The sequence below is a fragment of the Pelobates fuscus genome, chromosome 4, assembly GCF_036172605.1.
Source record: "Pelobates fuscus isolate aPelFus1 chromosome 4, aPelFus1.pri, whole genome shotgun sequence".
In the NCBI taxonomy this organism is placed as follows: domain Eukaryota; kingdom Metazoa; phylum Chordata; class Amphibia; order Anura; family Pelobatidae; genus Pelobates; species Pelobates fuscus.
In genome coordinates this window covers 222,049,642-222,075,649 of record NC_086320.1, presented here as the reverse complement: position 1 = coordinate 222,075,649, position 26,008 = coordinate 222,049,642, and the positions used below count along the sequence as shown (strand labels likewise).

Genomic DNA, 26,008 nt, shown 5'->3' with positions numbered 1-26,008 from the left:
AACACCCAGAGAAACATCACCCAGAAAGATGGTAAGTTTTCCTAAAGAGGTTTGTTTTCAGTGACTACTTAAAGGACCAGAGGCTAGGGGAGAGTTTGATGGTATGGGGTAGCAAGTTTCAAAGGAACACGGAAGCCCTTGCAGATGAGAGTAGGCATTTCAGGAAGGTGCAGATGTTTGCAGAAGAAGATGAGGAGTTCTGAATTAGATTACATTTTAGTAAATGACATCCAGTTGAAGATAGAAGTGAGGCAGTTTGTGACGCATTCCAGGAGAGAAGCGGTAAATCTGTGTATCGTCCGCATATAGATTGTAATGTAATCAAAAGGAATTAATAAGGTTACAGAGAGAGCTAGCGTCGCAACTAAGACCGGCAACTCGGAGGAGGTGGCTCCAGAAAAAGAGACACTAAATGAGCGTTCCGAAAAATAGGGTGAAAATCAGGAAAGTACAGTGTCACAGATTCTAAGGCTGTGGAGGGTTTGAAAAAAAAAATGAAAGTATCAAATGCAGTGGAGAGAATAAGAGCGAGTAATGACCTTTTATATTTAACTTACTGTCACTTTTTTAAGGACTGTTTCAGTAGAACGGTAGTAGAGGATGCCAGATTGAAGAGATTCAAGGAGAAAGTGAGTTAGACGGGTAAATACAACCTGCTCAAGAAGCTTAAAAATTAAGTGGAATAGTGATATGGGACGGTAGTTAGAAGAATGTTTGTTTTTTAGGGTGGGATTGACAGGGGGCATGTGGTGAGGTTAAAAGACAGGAGACGTTTAGAGACCTCTAGCTCAGAGACGGGGAAAGGAGTTTTAAAAGTGGAAGAAGGTACAGAATAGTAGCATTGAAGGGGAGGAGAAAAGAGGGGAGAATGCATTCCTAGTTTGGTTGATCTTGTCCGTAAAGTGACATGCAAAATCACTAGACGTGAGGTTAGTTAATGACGGGGTTGCAGTGGGGTGAAGAAGAGAGTTAAAGGTATGAAAGTGGCTTTGAGATCACGAGAGTAGGTGTAGATGTGAGAGGTAAAATACTCTTGCTTTGCAAGGGAAAGGACAGAAGTATAGGAACGTGGCATGAATTTCTAATGTACGATTCTCCAGCAATGTTCTGCAGTATGGGATCATCGTTGCAGATAGCAGGTAAGTATGCTGTGCCAGGTTTGAACCACGGTGAGGGAAGGAATATCATAGGAAAGAAAGTAAGAAAGCCAAGCAGAACATTGGTTGAGGTAAAAATAGTAAAACGCAAGAAGGGCAATAGCAGCAACATGGTCTGACAGAGAACTAAAGATACAAATGGAGTGGACTTCAAACGATGAAAAGGACTGTAAAGAAGAACATTGCAATGGTTGGAAGAAGCCATGGGAGAACAAAAACCGCACACCACCACCCTTAGTATCGCATGGCCTAGGGTAGTGGAATAAGTGCAGTCCACCATAAATTAGAGAGATAATGGATAGGAGTGTCAAAGGGAGAGAGACAGATTTCAGTCAAAGCCAGGAGGTTTAAGGGAGATGAGGAAGATTGTGAGTGGCAGTAGATGTTATGTTGTTACATCCGAATGGAATGGGATGAGATTGAGTGATATATGTATATGCTTAATGTTAGGTGCTGCAGTCTTGCTGCCCTTCTGAGAGTGTGTTGTTGCTAGGCTTGTTTGCAATAGTAAGGTCTTTGTTGTGTCCCATGGAATGGATGTCCATATAAACCTAGTAAAAATGGTAAACTGTTACAGAGTGGTATTCAAGGTGAGGAATGATTTTGCACCACCTACTTATCTTAAACTGTATCAAACTGTTTAATTAATAGATACAATGTAGTGGATAAATACAGATTGTGTATTTGTATCCTTATGTACTGGTTGTTTCCACTCCCTGCTAGAATAGTAAATAGTTTACAATAAGAATGAAGAAGGGGAAGAGCGAGTGTATCTGTAAATACATTGCGCTGTATGGATGAGGGAGTTGATCAATTGGCAAATGCTCGAAGAATGATAAGGGAGGAGAGAGTGAATCAATTAGAATTACCTTAAATGGGTACAATAAATGCATAATCCTGAAGCCTTTAGATGTCATAACATAGAAGCAGACTTGTGTGTGTAGGGCATGTTACTCTAATTTGCAAATGCAGTTTTGTATTGGAACCTAGATTGGATGTTGGTGTAATGCTGTGGTAGGGTTTGACAAAACTTGTTATGGAATTATGTGAAGATTTCATAACTATTTACTTTGCAGGAGTTGGCTAAAACAGAGACCAGGGACCCACCAAATCAGTCATCTGAACAGTCTGACGGGACTACCAAAACTCCAGGTAAAACAAATTGTTTAACTGGGAAACTAACATAGAATTTACTCTAGCTTATAGGACCACTATAGGCACCCAGACCACTTCAGCTCAATGAAGTGGTCTGGGTGCCAGGGCCATCTAGGGTTAACCCTGCAATAGGGTTAATCTAGCCTCTAGTGGCTGTCTCATTGACAGCCGCTAGAGGCGCTTCCACGCTTATCACAGTGAGAAGACGCTGACGTCCATAGGAAAGCATTGAGAAATGCTTTCCTATGGACTGATTAAATGCGCGCTCGGCTCTTGCGCGTATGCACGTTGGAAGAGGGAGGAGAGTTCCCCAGCGCCACGGGAGCCCAGCGCTGGAGAAAGGTAAGAGTTTAGCTCTCCTGAAGATCTAAATAAATATTCATATTTCTCTGAGCCTGCTAAAACTTTACATACATTTTATAGAATCAAGGTAATGTCCAAATAATCTTGGCAGTGTAATGTGCTTAAAAGATTGCAACATATACAGCTGAGGAAAACCCAGGGCCGTCTTTAAGGAGGGGCAAAAGGGGCAGCTGCCCCGGGCCCAGTTACTCCTGGGGGGCCTAAGGCAGCTGCCCCATGGGCCCCCTGCAGCACCTGAGGTAATCAGGGGCCCCGGCCCTTTAATACTGCTCCGGACCGGGCCCCTGTAATATAGGGGAGGCTGAATACATACTCACAGCTAGCCCCCGCACACACGGCCCTGTGAGTCTCTTTCTTCCCCGGGCATGCTGGGAGCAAGTGAGGGCAGATCGCTTCCTCCTCAGTGCCGCTGGGGAGGGGGCACACACCACACGGAGGAGAATGCAAGCATTGTGGGGGAGAGGGACTGGGGCAGCTGAATGCAGACTCCCATCAGCCAGGGCCAGCAAGCTCCCACTGGACCCCAGGGAAGCCACCCCACTGTACCCAAAAGGTGAAGAGACAGGAGGGGGGCTAAATATGTTTTATTTTTATTCATCAGACATTACTAACACCCATGTGAAACACACTGGGGATAACTACATGTTACAAATCCCAGAAGAACCTGACAGTGCCCTATTAAATATAAATAAATAAAACATTGACAAATATTTATTATAACTAGGTAAGAACAGAGTTGAGACATTATATTGGCCAAGGGTGTTGGGAGTTGCTATCCAGAAGCTGCTAGAGGGCAGAGATTAAATATGTAAATTGACACACATATATATGTGTGTGTACATGGGTCTCAGTAAGTGTGTGTGTGTGTGTGTGTGTGTGTGTGTGTATCTGGCTGTGTTTGTGTCAGTGTGTGTGTGTGTATCTGGCTGTGTGTCAGTGTGTATGTATACCTGTGTATGTGTACTTGTGGGTCAGTGTGTATGTATGTGTCGGTGTGTAAGTCTCCATCTGAGTGTGTGGTAATGCATACATCACAGCATTTTAATGCCAACACTGCACACAAATACACTCATACATTCCATCACTAGCTCTGTACACAAAACACCCCTGCATGTGTACCTCTGTGTACGTGTGTATCCGAGTGTGTGTACATATGTGTCGATGTGTGACTGTGCCAGTGTGTGTATGTTGGTGTGTATCAAAGTGCATGTATCTGTGTGCCAAAGGGTGTGTATCTGCGTATGTGTGTGTATATGCCAGTATGTGTCAAGGTGTTTATGTGTGTATATGCGTATTAATGTGTATGTTTATATGTGTTAATATGTATGTACATACATCCCAGAAATCAAACAGAACATGGAAACACACCCATGCAAACACAAACATTACATATAAACAAACCCCTTTGCTGAAACACCAATACTACACACAAATGTACATATGCATTTAAAAAGAAAACACTACATCCAAACACACCAATGCATGCAAATGCAAACGAAACAGTACATGCAAACACACCCCTGTATTAAAAAGCTAAAATTATATTAAAACATCAACTCTACAGACAAAAGCATGCCTGCATTTAAAAGCCAACACTACAGACAAACACACACCCCTGCATTTAAACACAAACACTTCACACAAGTACCCCACTGCATTCCAATGGTAACAACACATACAAATACACCCATACATGCACACATACACTCTATACAAAAACATGCTTACCTTCAAATGCACAAACACTGCTCACAAATACAACCCTGCAAGGATTGTGGATCCCCAGCTGTCATAGCATCGCTTGACTTATATGAAAGATGGGGATTTCTCTTTTCTTCCCTCTTGCGATACAGGGAAGGCCTGAAAAATATTCTATACATTAGTTCTGCCGCTTAGTTGGAGTTGAGGTTGTGATTGCATGCCCGAGACGTGGGGGGGCCAGGGTCCAAAGGGCCCAGGCAAATGTTTGCCCAGGGTCCAATCAATATTAAAGACGGCCCTGGGAAAACCAAACGGCATTAGTAAAATTCTGGCGAAATTTAATACAATAAAACATAAGATCTTAACAGTAAAATAAGAAAATACTTAGTTGTTGAAAAAAAGTATAACTCAGCAGTGAAAGCATTGCAGGGTAGTAGTGGTTTCGAAATCCAGGGCCCTTACATTTTTTTGTGATCAACATTCAAGTCTCTTTATGTCTTTCTATCTTCCTTTTTTTTTTCTTCTTACATATAATAATTACTATGCAAGAATTCTGAAGAAGAAAAAAAAGCGGAGGGGGGGGGGGGGGATATTGTGACTAAATTGACAATGGACTCTATAGTGACTTGTGATATAATTAATCTCACAAGTTTTGTTAATGGATGCATGCTCTTTTGTGTAAATATTGGGTTTATTCCATTGCTTTGCTACCATGCTTCTAGTTTTTAATAAATTACATATTTGGTCTATTTTTGGCATCCATGGAAATGTCAGAATGTTTAGCAAGATGGTAAATGCTGCAGTTTCTGAAATTTATATCAGGTGAACTCAGGAAATGAGGCCTAGGACCTGAGACAGTAATGAGTGTGATTTAGGACTTCTAGAAATGTAGTACATTATGTGTAAGTAGACTGGGTAACCTGCTAACAAAACACAGATTTAAAGGTTGTTCCTAGGTGTATGATTGACACCTCATCTTAAGAAAATTGAATAACTGCATATATTTAGACTGAATAGTACCACTGACTATGTGCCACTAATGTAATATATGATTTAATAGCTGAAGAAAGTTATAAGTAAATTATGTGCTATAGAGAAACCTTACCTTTTTTGTGGCTCTGAGTGTTTATTAATAAGCCCTCTTGATTACAGAAATTCAGATGGAAAACAATGCAAACCAGAGGTTTGACACACAGGATGTCACTGAAACAAGACCTGCTATTACAAGTGAACAGCCATCCAATATGCCTAACGGTATAGTTCTAATTCCAGAAAATCTAAAACTAACAATATCAATGGGTTGAGTTAGTGTTTTGCAGTATGTTGTTTCTATACACGTAACATGGGGCTTCCTCACCAGATATATCCCCAATATATTCACACCTCCAAGTGCTTTATTTTTGTTTTCTTCGCTCTAATTTCTATTAATCTTGAGTTCAAGATAACAAACACCATGATAACTATTTAACAGTGTAATAGAATTGCAAAATAATTAGATTAACCACAATCCACTAACCCACACTGCATATATGGTTAGAAAAAAAACAGCAAAATATGCAACATATAATTTAAAACCCTTTATAATCCGCATGAAAGGTTACTAGTACATAAGAGTGGGACAGAAGGATTTGTATAAAATAACAGTTTGGTGGTTTGACTTAAAATTTACCTGCCAACTTGTAAACACCAAACTATCTGTCTTTTTATGAGTGCAATAGATTGACTCTTACTTAAAGCTATTCACTTAAATGAGAATTGTCAGGAATTCAAAGTGAATTTCAAACTGGAAACATTAGTGGCTTGAAGAATGTTTCCAATTAAAGGAACACTATAGTCACCTAAATGACTTTAGCTAAATAAAGCAGTTTTAGCGTATAGATCATTCCCCTGCAATTTCACTGCTCAATTCACTGTCATTTAGGAGGGTTCATAAACAAAGGGATTTAACTCCTAAATGGCAGAGGATTGAGCAGTGAGGCTGCAGGGGCATGTTCTATCCACCAACACTGCTTCATTAAGCTAAAGTTGTTCAGGTCACTATAGTGTCCCTTTAAGCTATTGTGACCTTAAATTTGAAATTCTATTTTGATTTTCTGACTATTCTGACTGTAGTAAATAACTCTGAATGTGTTTTCGAGAGAAGCTAGGCGGCCTACACTTGATCAGTTGAGGGCTTAGACATTTAAAGGGACACTATAGTCAACCAGACCACTTCAGCTCAATGAAGTGGTCTTGGTGACAAGTCCCTCAGGTTTTAACCCTTCAGATGCAAACATAGCAGTTTCAGAGGAACTGCTGTGTTTACATTTGGGGTTAAGCCAGCCTCTAGTGGCTGTCTTCCGGAGAGCCACTAGAGGCGCATCTGCCATGCTGGAGGCATATTATGCTTCCATCGCGCAGAGCGTCCATAGGAAGAGGGAGCGGACGTCTGCGGGGGAGGAGAGGTCACCAGCGCCGAGGAAGCCCGGCGCTGGAATAAGGTAAGTGGCTGAAGGGGTTTTAACCACCCTTCAGCGCCACGGGAGGGGGACCCTGAGGGTGGCACCCTCAGGGCATTATAGTGTCAAGAAAAATGCTATGTTTTCCTGACACTATAGTGATCCTTTAACCCCTTAACGCCGTTACGGCGTTCTATGCCGTCGCGGCTTTAATGGGCTTTAAAGCCGTTGCGGCGGCATAGAACGCCGTAACGGCTTAAGCCCCCAGAAGATCGCAGCTACTTACCTCCGCGATCCTCTTCTGGGGGGCTGCCTGACAGCCCAGGCAGCCCCCCTCCGGCAAATGAGGCCCCCGGGGGCCATGTGATCGCTCTCAAAGAGCGATCACATGGCCCCCTATAGCTGGCTATGGATCTGCCAGCAGGGGGACTGTCTAAAATATTAGACAGTCCCCCTGCTGGTAGGAAGAGTAAAAAAAATTTATTAAACATGTGTAAAATTAAATTAAAAGTATTTATATATATATATAATATGTATATATATTATATATATAATATATATATACATATTATATATATGTAACGTCATACAAAGTGTATTTTAATACTAATATAAGTATATATATTAATATTAAAATACACTTAGAATGACGTTACATATATATAATATGTATATATATTATATATATAATAGATATATACACATATATTATATATAAATACGTCTAATTACAATAATAAATAAATAAAATAATAAAATAAATAAATAAAATATTGAAACAAAATTTAAAATAAATTATATATGCATATGTAATTTCATTCTAACTGTATTTTGCTATTAATATATATATATTGGTAACATAATACACTTAGAATGACATTCTATATATATCTATCTATATATAAAATGCAAATAACCGCAAATATATATATAGAGATAAATACATATAATTACATAAAAGATTACATTAGTATGCACGTAGAATTTAAATACCTATAAATGCATATATATTAAAATTCTACGTATATATTTAAGTCATTTTTTAACATAATTATGTCATTTGATTAATTAAAATTTGATTGACATGCCTGACAACACAGGGAGAAAGTGCAGCGAATTTAATTCGCAAGCACTATATTTGACCCTGTAACTCTCCAAGACACCATAAAACCTGTACATAGGGGGTACTGTTTTACTCGGGAGACTTCGCTGAACTCAAATAATAGTGTTTAAAACTGGTAAATTTTATTAAAACAATGATATTTTAAGTAAAAGTGAAGTTTTTTGCATTGTTTTCAAACAAATGGCACTTTTATGGACTATATTATTGTTGTAATATGTTTTACTGTTTTAAAACACTAATATTTGTGTTTAGTGAAGTCTCCCGAGAATAACAGTACCCCCCATGTACAGGTTTTATGGTGTTTTGGAAAGTTAGAGAGTCACATATAAGGCTTGCATTTCATTTTTTTGACATTGAAATTTGCCAGATTAGTTATGTTGCCTTTGAGATCGTATGGTAGCCCAGGAATAAGAATTACCCCCATGATGGCATACCATTTGCAAAAGTAGACAACCCAAGGTATTGCAAATGGGGTATGCCCAGTCATTTTTAGTAGCCACTTAGTCACAAACACTGGCCAAATATTAGTTTTTTGCTTTTTTCACACAAAAACAAATATGAACGCTAACTTTGGCCAGTGTTTGTGACTAAGTGGCTACTAAAAAAAAGACTAAACATACCCCACTTGCAATACCTTGGGTTGTCTACTTTTTCAAATGGTATGCCATTATGGGGGTAATTCTCATTCCTGGGCTACCACACTGTCTCAAAGGTAACATTACTAATCTGGCAAATTTCAATTTGAAAATGGAACGTTCTATATTTGACCCTGTAACTTTCCAAAACACCATAAAACCTGTTAATAGGGGGTACTGTTGTACTCGTGAGACATCGCTGATTACAAATATGTGCTTTTTGTTGCAGTAAAACCTAACAGTATTATGACATATACAGCTAAAATGTGAGGCGGAACTACAAATTAAAAAAAAAAAAAAAAAATTCTCACCGTTTTTTAAATTTTATTCATAATAAATTATGTTTCATATATAAATATTTGATATAAAATGAAAGCCCTGTTTCTCCTGAACAAAATGATATATAATAAGTGTGGGTGCATATAATATGAAAGAGGAGAACTACGGGTGAACAGACATATAGCGCAAATTCCAGTTTTTGTTTACGTTTTGTTTTGATCAGAACGTGTACTATTGACTCCGTCCTGAAGGGGTTAATTATCAAATTTCTCATGCAATGTTTGTATATATGTATTACATTAGGGTTGTTTGGTTGCATTAATATTGGTTAATTATTTGTTTATAATTTTGCAGAATCTGGAACTAATGATGACAAAAAACACCAGTCCTCTGATTCACTTATTAAGAAAGGTTCTGTGATGTCCTCTAAACAATTATTAAACATGATTGAAGGTATTTATCAGATATTTACTATGTTTGCTGTTTGTGTGTACAATTCATCTCTTTAAAACTGTATTTGTTGAATTGCAGAATTGAAAGCAAAGTTCATCCTAAAAAAACAGGCCTCTGACCCCAAGTTTAACAAACAATCTACCACAGCACAAAGGTCTCCATTGCACACTACTCAGCCATCTAATACTCAAGAAGGTAATTTATCTAATATTTAGAAATTAAGTTTCTTAAACTTTTTGTTGTTGTTGTGTTTTGTCCCCTTACAGCCCTTGTTAGCAAAGGACAAGTAGGTTATTCTAGGTGGAGAAAAAAATATTAGATTTCTCTAGGGATGCACCGAAATTAAAATTCTGGGACGAAACCGAAAATTCAGGATGCCCTTGGCCGAAAACCAAAACCGAAAATGACTTTTTTTCCCCAAATGATTTTAAAATATTTTTTTCTATAATGTTATTAATATTAGACTTTTTAATGAATTTAATGAATCTAATATGAAAAACTACAAGCCAATAAAATTAATAACCACACTTTTATTGAAAGTAACACACCAAAATTGGACAGAAAAGAACTAAAAAATATTTGTAACACTGCAAGCACTATAATATAAATAAAAATCTGTTAAATATGTTTGTTATATAGGACTGAAGAATAATACATTGTTGATATTAATTCAATATCAATAAACATTCTTTATTCAGTTCTATGTAACAGAATAAGATAACAATTTTTTTTTTTACATTCTTTTTTTTTTTTTTTAAACCAATTATCCAAATAAAGTATAGTCCTAGAAAACTATTATATTCAAAACAGTAAGGGCTAGATAAATTACATTTGATTGGTAAGCTTTACCAATGCTCTGTCTAATTACATATCCAACTCCATTAAGGTCTATATGAAGTTGGTAAAGCTATCTAATCAAATGTAATCTATCCCCATGAATCCCCATGAACTCAAACAACAGCTCTAAGCTAGCATTATGCAAGTACAAACATTCTATTTATGCTTACACAATTAATGAAAACAGGCAAAATACATAAAGGTAAAGGGCCTCTATTTTGTTTATGTAAACGTATTTCCAATTTAATTGAAAATTGTCTAGTACAGTAATATGCAGATATAACCGAATACAGCAATCTGTATATATGAAAACCTGGACAGTATACAGCTATAAATGTGTGCAGATACCATAACATTCAAATTATGCAGATATATAATCTGTACAGTGTGTGCAGATACCATAACCTAGACAGACACCAACAGTATGCAGATTGTACAGTATGCAGATTGTCTCTATTACCCAGTTTAGGGGTAATATTACACTGCATTATTCCGTTTTGAGGTAGTATTACACTTTATTACTCAGTTTCTGTGATTTCAGATGAGATTATAAATACAAGCTGCACTCTGCCTAAATGCCCATAACAAAAATGGTGTACATTCTCCATCTCCATGGAGATATGTTGACTTGTATGGTTTTCTAGGATACTGGATGCATATCCATGGTAACTGGACGCGAGGTAGATATATTTTGCCAGTAATCCTCTAAAAAATATAGCAAGAGTGTAACTTTAGTTGTTTTTCTTATGGGTAGGTCATATGGGACTTTAAGAACCTTTTTTAATATTATTTATTTAGGTTGTAGTGTGTTTTGTTTTATTTGTAACACTGCAAGCACTATAATCACTATAGTGGAATGTCTTGGTTATGGTGTCAAGAGCGCCCTGGCTCCTCTCCCCTATTTAAGTAGTCAAACTATTTGACTTATTTCCTGGGGTCTCCCACATCTTCATTGCTCCTCTATTTCCAACACACAGCTGGAAGCTCTGAGACAAGCCTGGTGGTGCTTAGCTCATTGGCTGAAAGTGGTCAGTTGACTCTTTCAGCCTGTGAGGTAGCCCTGCACTATTGGGCTTCACTCAGGAGAGCTTAGATCATAACAGAAGCTCTTAAATAGGAGCTTTGTCTTCCTGACAAAAGTAGTGGAGACTGGAAAGCAGCAGTCGACAGATCTCAAGTAAGATGTCAAACTATACTAAAATTGTTTGTCACCTTGCAATGGTGGCAGGTTGCACCAGGGAACTCCTGGTGCCATAACCATTACTGTGCACTTTTAAAATGTAGAGGTAATAGGTGTCTAGCATGTATAGTTATGTGCTGGTGATATCTGGTATCTTCTTTTTATCCAATAGCCAAGTGGTCAGTGTATAGACTCTCTAAACGTCTCTCAGAAGATATCCAAACGTAGAATGCACCCCACTTGAGAATCTTGTGTACTGGTGGAAGATCTTGAGGTGTTTTATGTGGGTAAGAACAGAAATAAAAATATAGTGCTCACTGTTGATAATAAACAATAATACAAGTATTGGAGTGGTAGTCACTGCTGAGGAGCAAAATAGAGGTATTTTTCTCGGTCCACAGGCTTGGGTGGTTTGTTCCCCACTGAAGGAATAAGTATCCAGGCTTCAAAAGAAGGGTCAGGGTAAGTCCAAAGATATTATAGAAAAAAAACAAAAACAACTTTGTTTAACAAAGCTGTATGTTTAAAAAAAATTAAAATTGTAATAGCAGTACAAGAAGTAAAAAGCACCGACTCATTTCACTTTTAACAATGCTTTTTCAAAGTGTTGCATACATTTGTACTTACACAGTATATATGGGGAGCCCAATTTCAAATATAACAGTCATGTGATCAATAAAATGAACCTAATGCACTTAAATACATTTGTTTCACTTTAATACATAACGTGGGGATAATGAGTTAACGGCATATTAAAATAGTAAAAATGAAGTCATTATAAGAAAATAAATGTATATTAATAAAAGAAGAGAAACCAAGATGGCACCATCAACCCGATCAGGCCCAGATTATGGCATGTTTGAAAATTAAGAGAAAACACCTTCAAAGGAGCATGTAATCAATACAACCTGGAGAATATATCCAGAATATGAATATTCAATATGGGAATATAGTATAATCTGAAATAATAAAAATATATATCATAGCGTAATATAGTTTAAATAAAATAGTAGGAGTGTAGAGCTAAATATTAAACTCACAAACGAAAATGCAAATCAGGCCTCTCACCCCCCTGGGGTATGTAAGTATATGTCTTGATAGTAGATCAATAACGAAGTATGTCTTAAAGAAATGGATAAAAAGAGCCATACATGGTGAAGTATGTATAAAATAGTACAAAAAATATTTATTGGGAGCACTTACCGACGTAAAATGGTAGTGGGCATATCTCCACTCTCAGTGGAACTGGATGGCAGTGTAGAAATAGGCAGCACAAATCCAATTCAAAGTGGTAGAGAGCAGGAACAATGAATCGGCATACACATAAAAAAATAAAATATAAATAAAATAGCAAGCAGTAAAGTCCGATATCCAACGCGTTTCGTCCAGGTAAATAAAGGACTTCTTCAGGGATATGTAAAGAATCATCTGTGGAGGAGCTTCTTATACCCATCGCAATCTTCTTTCATGCCGTTCACCGGCAGCGTGCGTTCCAGGCTGGAACGCAAGAGAGAACTTCCTGTTTCGTCCGTCTTTCAGAATGCGCATGCGTGAAAGGACAAAGTTCTATGCACTCGAGAGTTGAGCGCGTTAGTGCGCATGCGTAAGGTCTGTATAAAGAAAAAGAGTGTACACAACGGGCGAACATGTCGCCATATGGATAAATACCAAGATTCACATATTATAAAAAAGACCTATTAGAGCAAAAGACAACTTTAATAAGAATAAAGAAGTATATATGAAGCCAATAGCAAACAAATATGGCTCTAAATCGTAACCAGAATAGATGAATACATATTTAAAGGCAAAGACATTATTTCAAAGCTGTGTTGAAACTAAGGTATTATATAAAGCATACCTAGAGAGATGAAAAATAAAATATAGAAACAAAATATGGAAATAAAATACAACAAAAAATGTATAATAATACTATCAAAAATGATAGCAACAAAACCAAATATAAATATAGTGATATACTCAAATATATTGCAGTACGTGTCCACTTTTTAGGTGGGAAAGTTTTCAAGCCTTTGGCATAGAACATGTCACCCTAGGATGTAGGGGAGGAGATAAACTCCAAGAACTAATTCGCCAAGAAGCTTTTTGGATATACACCTTAAGAACATTACATTGTGGTCTTAATGCCGAAATAGATCTGCAGGGCCTTATTTAACATCCCATAAGAATATTTTATTAGAATTTTTCATTATTCTTTAGATATGGTAATTTTTCTTTTTTCTCTCATCAATATATACTATGTATTTGAGTATATCACTATATTTATATTTGGTTTTGTTGCTATCATTTTTGATAGTATTATTATACATTTTTTGTTGTATTTTATTTCCATATTTTGTTTCTATATTTTATTTTTCATCTCTCTAGGTATGCTTTATATAATACCTTAGTTTCAACACAGCTTTGAAATAATGTCTTTGCCTTTAAATATGTATTCATCTATTCTGGTTACGATTTAGAGCCATATTTGTTTGCTATTGGCTTCATATATACTTCTTTATTCTTATTAAAGTTGTCTTTTGCTCTAATAGGTCTTTTTTATAATATGTGAATCTTGGTATTTATCCATATGGCGACATGTTCGCCCGTTGTGTACACTCTTTTTCTTTATACAGACCTTACGCATGCGCTCAACTCTCGAGTGCATAGAACTTTGTCCTTTCACGCATGCGCATTCTGAAAGACGGACGAAACAGGAAGTTCTCTCTTGCGTTCCAGCCTGGAACGCACGCTGCCGGTGAACGGCATGAAAGAAGATTGCGATGGGTATAAGAAGCTCCTCCACAGATGATTCTTTACATATCCCTGAAGAAGTCCTTTATTTACCTGGACGAAACGCGTTGGATATCGGACTTTACTGCTTGCTATTTTATTTATATTTTATTTTTTTATGTGTATGCTGATTCATTGTTCCTGCTCTCTACCACTTTGAATTGGATTTGTGCTGCCTATTTCTACACTGCCATCCAGTTCCACTGAGAGTGGAGATATGCCCACTACCATTTTACGTCTGTAAGTGCTCCCAATAAATATTTTTTGTACTATTTTATACATACTTCACCATGTATGGCTCTTTTTATCCATTTCTTTAAGACATACTTCGTTATTGATCTACTATCAAGACATATATTTACATACCCCAGGGGGGTGAGAGGCCTGATTTGCATTTTCGTTTGTGAGTTTAATATTTAGCTCTACACTCCTACTATTTTATTTAAACTATATTACGCTATGATATATATTTTTATTATTTCAGATTATACTATATTCCCATATTGAATATTCATATTCTGGATATATTCTCCAGGCTGTATTGATTAAATGCTCCTTTGAAGGTGTTTTCCACTTTTTTTTCTCTGGTTTATCACTTTGGGTGTTAGTGAGGTTCACCTGGAACCCCTTCAATTTAGCAGATTGATTAATTAAGTCTAGTTGGTATACTACTGTTTTTTCACATGTTTGAAAATTAAAACTAGATAATTATGGGTTAGGTACTCAAGAGGAGGACTGGGGTGAAGTAAAAAGGAGCCAAATTGAGAGCTTTGTAGTGAGATATGAATTTTGTAATTTTTTTTATTTTATCCCTGTGGACCCAAAAAAATGTCACTCACGCCTGAACGGATCCTAAAAAAAAATGTTGCTTGCGTCTAGACTCTAGGTGCAAAACTTAAATAATCGCGGCAGGGGACTAAAAAAGTGTGGGGGAGGGAGGTGAAAATCTATAAAATATCACTGACTTGGGGAATAAAAATAGAAAAAAAATTAGGCTTGGGCAAAAAATAATAAAAATCTGGAGTCTCCAATAAAATGGCACCCTGCAGTGGTTCCTTATGAGTCATGTAATTCAGACCCATAAGGAATTGCTGGCGCCATTTTGTTGGTTATCATGCTTTTTACCTAGACACAGAATACTTTTTTTTTTTTCTTTCTTTTTTTATACGTTCAGGTACGAGCGCCTCTTTGTTAAATTCATAGTGATAAACATTTCATACCGGCTCCTTTTTTCTTTTCCCCAGTCTCCATCTTAAGTACATCTTCCACGTTTGGTTTTAATTTTCAAACATGCCTTGATCGCGGACACTTTAATCAAGTGATCGGGTTGACGGTGCCATCTTGGTTTCTCTTCTTTTATTAATATACATTATTTTATGATGTTGACTTTGTTTTTACCATTTGAATATGACAATTAGTTCATTATCCCCACATATGTTATATATTAAGTGAAACAACAGTATTTAAGTGTATTATGGCTAATTGTTTTATTGATCGCATGACTATGGTGTCATATGACCAATATATATTTGAAATTGTGCTCCCCATATATACTGTGTGAGTTCAAATGCATGTAACACTTTGAAAAGCCTTGTTCAAGATGAAACGCATCAGTGTTTTTTAATTATTATATTGCTTTTCTTATTTTATTCATTCTAGCATACCGTTTTGATAAAGTAGATATTATTTTTTTTTTATATATAATCTCTTTGGACTTATCCTGACACTTGTTTTGGAGCCTGGATACCTATTCCTTTGGTTGGGGAACATACCACGTAAGCCGTATGGACTGAGCAAAACCTCGATTTTGCTCCTCCGCAGTGACTACCTCTCCAATACTCATATTATTTTTTTATTATCAACAGTGAGCACTACATTTTTATTTTTATTTTTACCTACATAATGCATGACAAGATCTTCCACCAGTTCACAAGATCCTCAAGTGGAGTGTATACTACATTAGGCTGTCTTCTGAGAGCCTGCTGGAGGCTCTATACACTGAGCACTTTGATATCAACAGGCTGGGATTGTACTGCTCAGGAGCATTTACCGTATATACTCGAGTATAAGCCGAGTTTTTCAGCACATTTTTTGTGCTGAAAAAACCCAACTCGGCTTATACTTGAGTCAATAGTCTGTATTATGGCAATTTGCATTGCCATAATACAGACAGGGGGAGAGGGGGTCTGGCAGAGCTGTAACTTACCTTTCCTGCAGCTCCTGTCAGCTCTCTCCTCCTCCGCCGGTCCGTTCAGCACCTCGGTCAGCTCCCAGTGTAAGTCTCGCGAGAGCCGCGGCTCTCGCGAGACTTACACTGGGAGCTGACAGAGGGAGCTGCACAGACCGTGCGGAGGAGGAGAGAGCTGACAGGAGCTGCAGGAAAGGTAAGTACAGCTCTGCCAACCCCCCTCTCCCCCCCCACTGAACTACCAATGACACTGGACCACCAGGGAAGGAGCCCCCCTCCCTGCCATGTATCAAGCAGGGAGGGAGGACGAAAAAAAAATATAAAAAAATTAAAAATTAATAATTCTTTAAATTCTTAATTCCAATAATTCAGTTAAATAATAAATAATAATAATAAAATATAATAATATTAAAAAATAAAAAATAATTAATAATATATCAAAATGCCCACCCCCACCAACACATACACAAACACACACTGCATCACACACACTCACACTTCATTCATATACACACACACTGCACTCACACACACTGCACTCATACCCACACACTGCACTCATACCCACACACTGCACTCATACCCACACACTGCACTCATACCCACACACTGCACTCATACCCACACACTGCACTCATACCCACACGCACTGCACTCATACACACACGCACTGCACTCATACACACACGCACTGCACTCATACACACACGCACTGCACTCATACACACACGCACTGCACTCATACACACACGCACTGCACTCATACACACACGCACTGCACTCATACACACACGCACTGCACTCATACACACACGCACTGCACTCATACATACACGCACTGCACTCATACATACACGCACTGCACTCATACATACACTGCATTCATTATATACACACTGGAAATAAATATTCAATTAATATATACGCACACACACTGCACTCATACGCGCACACACACTGCACTCATACACGCACTGCACTCATACACGCACTGCATTCATACACGCACTGCACTCATACGCACGCACTGCACTCATACGCACACACTGCACTCATTATATACACACACTGTAAATAAATATTCAATTAATATAATTTTTTTAGGATCTATTTTATTTAGAAATTTACCAGTAGCTGCTGCATTTCCCACCCTAGTCTTATACTCGAGTCAATAAGTTTTCCCATTTTTTGGGGGTAAAATTAGGGGCCTCGGCTTATATTCGGGTCGGCTTATACTCGAGTATATACGGTAAGTAGAACTACTTTAAGCTCTTTACTCTATAAGTACATATTCTTTTTTTTTTTCTTCTATTTTTAAATGTTTCATTTTTTTCTATTGGTCTGTTTCAGACATGCTGCACTATATTTTGTTGTACTCCATTTATTATAATTTTTTTTTTTTTTTTTTTTATAAACCTGTCCACCTACCTCTGAATACATCAAATGCGCTACTCCCTCCTTATATCACACATGACTGTGCACTATAGTAGTTATGATGCTTGGAGTTTTCCTTTACCATTATTATTACATTAAGGTTGTTTAGTTGTGTTAGTATTTTGTAATTATTTGTTTATAACTTTGCAGAATGTGCAACAGGTTTTAATAAAAAAACAACAAAAAAACTGTATTGTGATGTATTAATAAATGTTATGTATTCCTCTTTCACCAGCCATCAAATATGCATAAATGTATTTATTAGATACTTACTATGTTTCCGTATGTGTGTTTGTGTGTACAATTCATCTCTTTAACACGTATTTGTTGAAATGCAGAATTGAAAACAAATTCCAACCAACGAACACCAGCTCCTGAATCCAAGTTTAACAAACGATCTACCACAGAACCAAGGTCTCAATTGCTCACTAGTCAGCCATCTAATACTCTAGAAGGTAATTTATCTAATATTTAGAAATTAAGTTGCTTAAACTTTTTGTTCTTACTGTGTTACTTTTGTTGACAATTCGTGTCCGATTTAGGATTTAGTCGACTAAAACAATTCAGATGACTAAAACTAAAATGGCTCTAGTCAAAAGACTATGACTAAAACTAGATTGAAATTTGCCCCCAAAGTTAACGCTGGGTAAGACACATGGGGGAGTATGGAGAAGAAATGAAACACATGGGGAACTTGGGGGATTGAGACACATGGGGAACTTGGGGGATTGAGACACATGGGGAACTTGGTGGAATTGAGACACATGGGGAACTTGGTGGAATTGAGACACACGGGGAACTTGGTGGAATTGAGACACACGGGGAACTTGGTGGAATTGAGACACACGGGGAACTTGGTGGAATTGAGACACACGGGGAACTTGGTGGAATTGAGACACACGGGGAACTTGGTGAAATTGAGACACGCGGGGAACTTGGTGGAATTGAGACACACGGGGAACTTGGTGGAATTGAGACACACGGGGAACTTGGTGGAATTGAGACACACGGGGAACTTGGTGGAATTGAGACACACGGGGAACTTGGTGGAATTGAGACACACGGGGAACTTGGTGGAATTGAGACACACGGGGAACTTGGTGGAATTGAGACACACGGGGAACTTGGTGGAATTGAGACACACGGGGAACTTGGTGGAATTGAGACACACGGGGAACTTGGTGGAATTGAGACACACGGGGAACTTGGTGGAATTGAGACACACGGGGAACTTGGTGGAATTGAGACACACGGGGAACTTGGTGGAATTGAGACACACGGGGAACTTGGTGGAATTGAGACACACGGGGAACTTGGTGGAATTGAGACACACGGGGAACTTGGTGGAATTGAGACACACGGGGAACTTGGTGGAATTGAGACACACGGGGAACTTGGTGGAATTGAGACACACGGGGAACTTGGTGGAATTGAGACACACGGGGAACTTGGTGGAATTGAGACACACGGGGAACTTGGTGGAATTGAGACACACGGGGAACTTGGTGGAATTGAGACACACGGGGAACTTGGTGGAATTGAGACACACGGGGAACTTGGTGGAATTGAGACACACGGGGAACTTGGTGGAATTGAGACACACGGGGAACTTGGTGGAATTGAGACACACGGGGAACTTGGTGGAATTGAGACACACGGGGAACTTGGTGGAATTGAGACACACGGGGAACTTGGTGGAATTGAGACACACGGGGGACTCGAGACACGTGTGGGGGGATTGAGACACCTGGGGGTGTCAAATATGCATGAATGTATTTTTTAGATGCTTACTATGTTTGTGTGTGCAATTTATCTCTTTAACATGTATTTGTTGAAATGCAGAATTGAAAACAAATTACAACCAACGAAAACCGGCTCCTGAACCCAAATTTAACAAACGATCTACCACAGAACCAAGATCTCAATTGCTCACTAGTCAGCCATCTAATACTCTAGAAGGTAATTTATCTAATATTCAGAAATTAAGTTGCTTAAACTACTTTTAAAGTTTTTATCTCCTGCTCTGTAAATTGAACTTTAATAACATACAGGAAGTTCCTTCAGATATAGCAAGCTATTAACAGAGCAGGAAATAAGACATTCCAGAGGGGTGTGGCCAGGACACCGACCAAGATGGCCACTTGATCTCTAAGCTCCGCTGCACTAAGCCCCTAAAAAGCGACCCATAATTAGCTACAGTGAACAAATGGGTCGCAACCACCGCACGGAACACTCGCAGAACCCGAGGGAATCGCACTCTGGCCCACAACAGGGACCGATGGGCTGCTTCCTACACCCACCACGTGAGAATGATGGCGGGAATGAGAGCCAACATAGAGAATCAACAGCCCTGCAGCGGATCGGCGATGAGCTGAGAACTATGGCGGCTGCCATGGCCACTAAGGCAGATCTGCTGACCCTCACCACCACTATCCAAGATGCCCTGCGGGCAGAGATGGTGGGGCTCCAGGCGGAGGTTAGCACCCACGCGTGCCGTATCCAGGCCTTGAAGCACTCCTCTGAAGCCAAAGCCGCAAGACATATTGCCACGGACAACGCCATATCCCGACAAGGGGGACTTGATCTTACATATGTGCAGGCACCTAGAAGACCTTGATAATAGAAGCCGAAGGTGCAACATACGGATGCGGGTGATCCCAGAGGCCAACAGAGGAGAGAGCGCAGAGGAGGTCTTCACAGGCTTATACTGCAGGCTAATGCCCCACAGAAGTTCGAATTTGAACGAGCACACAGGGCCCTGAGACCACGCTCATTAGAGGAAGGACCTAAAGACATGATTTGCTGCCTTCACTCATTCCCTATCAAGGATGCGATTATGCAGAAGGCTAGAGAGCAACCCACGTGGCTTTTTCAGGGAGCTCAAGTGTCCCTCTACAATGACTTATCCCCGTACATGCTTGAAGCTAGGTGGGCACTGAGACCGGTGACAGCAGTGCTCCGTGAACATAATATTGCCTATAAATGGGGATTTCCGTTTGCGCTGCTGGCGCGCCATCAGGACACCTCGATAGCGGCTAGATGGCCTGAGAAGAACCGCGATTCCTAGAGGATCTGAACCTGCCGCCTACTCCGGTCACCAACTGGGTCTTGGGCTCGTTGGGACAAGCACCTCGACAGCAACGTGCACCACTCACCCCGTCCAGACTAGTTATACCCTTCCCGGGCAGAATATGGGCCCACCAACACGCGGCCACTACCGCGTCACATGGGGGGGCTCGAGCGGGACTCTCTTCGAAGGTGTAGGCGTTGGGAGAACTCAGGGTTGACCCCCCTGTGACATGTTCAAAATACCTGGTTACCTTACATAGACTCTGCCCCTCTCCTCGTCAGGTCTAGATATACCCCTTCCTGGCAGCATATGGGCCTATCAACATGCGACCACCACTCTGAGGGGCTCTAGCAAGACTCTCTTGGGAGGTGTGGACGCTGAGAGGAATCCGGGTTGAGCCCCTCTGTGGAATGAACACATGGCTTCTAGGGCTTTGGGTGGGGGTGCTTAGGGAGGGATGGCCCGGGTATGACTTCTTTCCCCTGAGGTGTAATGGGTAACTAGTTTGGATTGCGGGAATGCACAAACCACGACCCTCCCACCCTTCACAACCTACAAACTCCGGCTAAGACAGCTGGGACAAGGGACGTATGTTGTGGGCCCAGGGCTCAACGGGAATTTGGGTTAAGCCGTGCCTTCAATACCCCCTATAAGGCTGTGGGACAAGGGGGAACTTTTGTCCTGACATTGCCAACGAGGACGCACGCCATACAATGCCAGAAATGTATCTCTGATGACTAGCATGCTATGTACTTATGGTACCCATATACAGGTTAAATTGTCATGGTTTCAATATGGTTTGTGAGATGCCACTGAGCAGGGAAATTGCTTACTACTGGTTCCGGGTATACCACCAATGTTTGAATTGCGCTGGTGGGGGATGGGGGGCGGGGGGGAGGGACCTTTAGCTTGACTGACACCGCAGGTTTCCTTAACCAACTGGGCGAGCTGACGGACATGTACTTTCAACGCCACGAACAACGGCAATGGGGGGGGGGGGGGGGATGGGAGTGGGTAGTACAGGCGGCTAGCTTGGTGGGTGGCCTCGTCCTGCTATTATAAGGACCCAATATTAACTTTTTTCCCATGCTGATTAACACTACAGGGTTACACCCTGCCAGTCTAAATGCTGGACTTAACTGTTTTGGAGACTCACTAGAGCACTTAATGTAAAAAGGAGCAGGATGCAGGGACAACTCAGTGGACCATGGGGAGCAGGAACCCGAGCTGTTAGCGCAAAAGATGGGGGGGATGGCTGGGCAGAGGGGGGACAACAACATCGTGGGGGGTTGCCCGGGTGGGGGGTGGGGGGTCAGGCCTCAGAGGGGGGGGGGTCAGGCCTCAGGGGGGTCAGGGCCTTACTTGAGGGGCAGAGGGGGTAACGCAGAGGCGCTTCATTATCGATATAATATAACTGTATTAACTTTGTTACACTGTTACTTATATATGTTAAAAGTTGAAATGGATCGCTCTAAATAACACTGAAAATATGCAATTGAGGGGGGTGGTGTGTGGGGGGGGGACCTCCCAAGAAACCTACACACACTTAACCATTTGGTCGGGGTCGGACCGCACACCTCAGCCCACGCTTGTGCTTATCCTTGTGCGGCGTAACCCTGAGGGTCCTTGCCACGTGGTCTGGTTACCGGGGCGAGGCCTCTGCGTATCCTGCCGTAGCACGAGTCACCTCTCTAAAGGAGGTGGTATACCCGGGACACCTCTGTTCTCTGCTGCAGTGCCTGTTGGAACAGGCAACTATCACTTTTCCTTCTTTTTTCTTTTCCCCTCTCTTCCTCGCTTTCACCTCTCCCATTACTCTACCCAACCTTACCTCCTTCACCTCTGAACTTGCTCTATCTTGCCCCTCTTGCCCTTTCCTTGGTCTGCACTGAGGGGTCATGTCCCTCACGGGAGTCTTCCCGCTGCGACTGGAGTGGGGGGGGGTACAAGGAGGCATCGCAATGGACAACGGTAATAGGCTTGGGACTGCAGGTGCATATCGCCCCACTCCCCTGTCTGTCCTCACCCTCAATTGTAGAGGGTTAAACATACCTGAACGAAGGACCCACCTACTGCGTAAACTGAAGAAAAGGCGCATATCGGTCACACTGCTACAAGAAACACACTTTCAAAAGGGTGCCGCTCCGAACTGCAGAGCAAATCCTACCCGACTAACTACTTCTGCGATCACCCAACAGCGCGGAGGGCTGGAGTGGCCATTCTGCTCACAGCGGACTTGGAGTTCCAAACATTGGACAGCCTACTCAACCCATAAGGTCGCCTTCTTTATCTGAAAGGTATGATCGCGGGCATGCTCTACACATTCGCCAATGTCTACATACCTAATAAAGGACAAGCTCAGTTCCTAAGGGGAGCGCTAACTAAACTAAACTTCTCGGAGGGTACCCTGGTCCTGGGGGGGGACTTCAATGCCCCACTGGACCCCATCATGGACTCCTCGACGGGACACAGCAGCATCTCTCAACTCAACATACGCTCCATGAAGAGGGCTCTGGGTGACATGGATCTTGTGGATTGCTATAGGACCCTCCACCCCACCACTAAGGACTTTACGTATTATTCTGCACTACACGATCGTTACTCTCGCATCGATTACGTCTTCATCCGACAAATAGGTCTCCAACAACTGATCTACGCCACGATTGACCCTGCAACATGGTCAGACCATGGTTCGGTCACGGTCGAAATGGAGTCGCCTCTCTTTCGGCCCTCCAAGTGGACATTGAGACTTAATGAGGCCCTCCTTCTAGATCCAGACACTCGTGAGCAGGTCACCCAGGCACTGGACCATTACTTTCGGGATAATGACGTACCTGGTACTTCCCCGGTCTCGATTTGGGAAGCACACAAAAGTGTCATCAGGAGAACGCTTATCCGAAAAGCCTCCCCCCCCCCCCAAAAAGGCAGCTGCGCGAAAGATGGCAGATCTCTACAACTCTATCCCGGTACTGGAACAACGGCACAAAAGATCCCGACTGATGGAGACGTACGGGGAACTAATGCAGGCCAGACGACAATTGAAAGACCTCCACATGAAACACTACCTACGATGCTTGCAACAATCCTAGGGGTTCTTCTACACTCATGCCAACAAAGGGGGATGATACCTGGCACGTCTTCTAAAGGGGAATGCCCAACGCACACAGGTCCGCAACTTGTGCCTCTTGTCGGGGGCCATGTTGACCCTCACGAACGAAATAGCAGAAGAATTCAGGGAATACTATCATTCGCTCTATAATTTACATGTACAAGACGGACAAGACGATGCGGACACGGAAAATGCTTGGGTGCAGGAATACCTACAGGAGACTGTCGCGAGAACGATCAACCCGGACGCAGCAGAGACGCTGGATGCCCTAATTACTACGGAAGAGCTCTTGGCAGCCCTGAAATCTACCAAAACAGACAAAGCACCGGGCCCTGATGGCTTCTCCACAGGGTATTATAAGACCTTCTACCCGATATTGAGGCCGTGGTTAACGAAAGCCATCAACGCAGTCGCACTTGGGGGAACATCGAGGCGGAATCTCTTGCGGCCACAATAACTGTTCTGCCGGGGAAGGATCCAATGGTGTGTGACAGCTACCGTCCAATCTCCCTGCTGAACGTCGAAGTTAAACTGTTCACTAAAGCTCTGGCGATTAGGCTCCAATCTATTCTACCGGCCTTAATACACGCAGGCCAAACCGGATTTGTTACTGGACGGGAGACGCGAGATAGTACCCTGTGGATGTTTGCGATACAACATAAGACGAAGACAACAAGCTTACCTCTGACTTTGAGATCTTCAACGGCACAAGGCAAGGGTGTCCATTGTCCCCGCTGCTATTTGCCATGTCCCTGGAACCCCTGCTCCAAACCATCAGACAGCATCCTGACATTCGGGGATATTCGTGGTGAGGGGTGGAGCACAAAGTAACCGCGTACGCGTATGATCTCCTATTCTTTTTCACGTCACCCCAAACTACGATGCCCTGCCTGCAGGTGGCATTTTAACAATTCGGCAAGATTTCTGGTCTTAAACTTAATCTATCCAAGTGTGAGGAACTCGACATTACCCTCCCTGAAGAAGAATACATCATGGCCCTGGACTCCCTGTTCCCTTTCAAACCCCACCATTGACTCCTGGGCATAAGCAAACCCTTAAAGAACAAGACACCCGGTTAGCTGGGGCAGATGGACCCATATGCTATATTGAAGCCATTAACCTTATATTCAGGCCCACCTCTGCAAGTGGCAAGCGGCCCTATCTTGGCCACCTGGGGCTAATTGGAATCTAGCTAATTGTGCACCCGATCTAGCCAAGACCCTACTATTGCATAACACCTGCCTAGCTACATGAACCGGTGTGTTCTTGGTAATAGGCTGCACCCGATGGGTGAGGCACTCATTAGAGAGGCCTAGCGCTGCACACGCTGGCGCCAAGAAGAGGTGGGAAGTATACTTGCTCGCATTGCATGGAATCCAGAGGCTCAGAATTGCTCTAAATAGAGAATGTTACACTTAACATGACTTTAATGCCTTATATGCAAACGGGACCTGCGAGTCCCTATCATTGTTCTTGATTGCATTAACTTCTCTTGTTCTTAATCTACTAAAAACATTAAAAAAAGAAAAAAAAAAAATATAAGAAAAATAAGACATTCCAAAATAAACAATTTGCAATTAAGGAAGTAAAAACATTAGATGATTCTTTACAGGAAGTGTTTAGGAAGGCTGTGTTATTCACATGCAGGGAGGTTAGATTAGGGCTGCATAAACAGTCTTTTCACTCAAATGGCAGATAATTGAGCAGTGAGAATGCAGATGCTTGATCTATACAATAGAACTGTTTAATTAAGCTAAAGTTATTTTTGTGACTATAGTGTCCCTTTAACCCCCTTAACGCCGTTACGGCATTCTATGCCGTCCCGCATTTAAAGGGCTTTAAAGCCGTTGCAGCGGCATAGAACGCCGTAACGGCTTTGAGCCCCTGGAGGTCCGGCGTACTTACCTCCGCCGCGATCCTCTTCTGGAGGGCTGCCTGACAGCCCAGGCAGCCTTCCCCGGCAAATGAGGTCCCTGGGGTGCGGGGAGCGATAACATGGCCCCCTATAGCTGGCTGTGGATCTGCCAGCAGGGGGACTGTCTAAAATATCACAGTCCCCCTGCTGGTGGGTAGTGTAAAAAAAATTATAATTAAAC

General features: G+C 41.2%; 1 protein-coding gene across 1 annotated transcript in view; it reads left to right on the top strand.

The window, feature by feature from the left end:
• Positions 1-26,008, top strand: part of LOC134609406 (uncharacterized) — an 89,832-nt gene that overhangs the window by 27,377 nt on the left and 36,447 nt on the right. The window contains exons 16-21 of the mRNA XM_063453086.1: positions 2,234-2,309; positions 5,529-5,630; positions 9,206-9,304; positions 9,383-9,499; positions 18,072-18,188; positions 19,576-19,692. Coding sequence (XP_063309156.1) covers positions 2,234-2,309; positions 5,529-5,630; positions 9,206-9,304; positions 9,383-9,499; positions 18,072-18,188; positions 19,576-19,692 — 628 coding nt within the window. The remainder of the gene's footprint in view (positions 1-2,233; positions 2,310-5,528; positions 5,631-9,205; positions 9,305-9,382; positions 9,500-18,071; positions 18,189-19,575; positions 19,693-26,008) is intronic.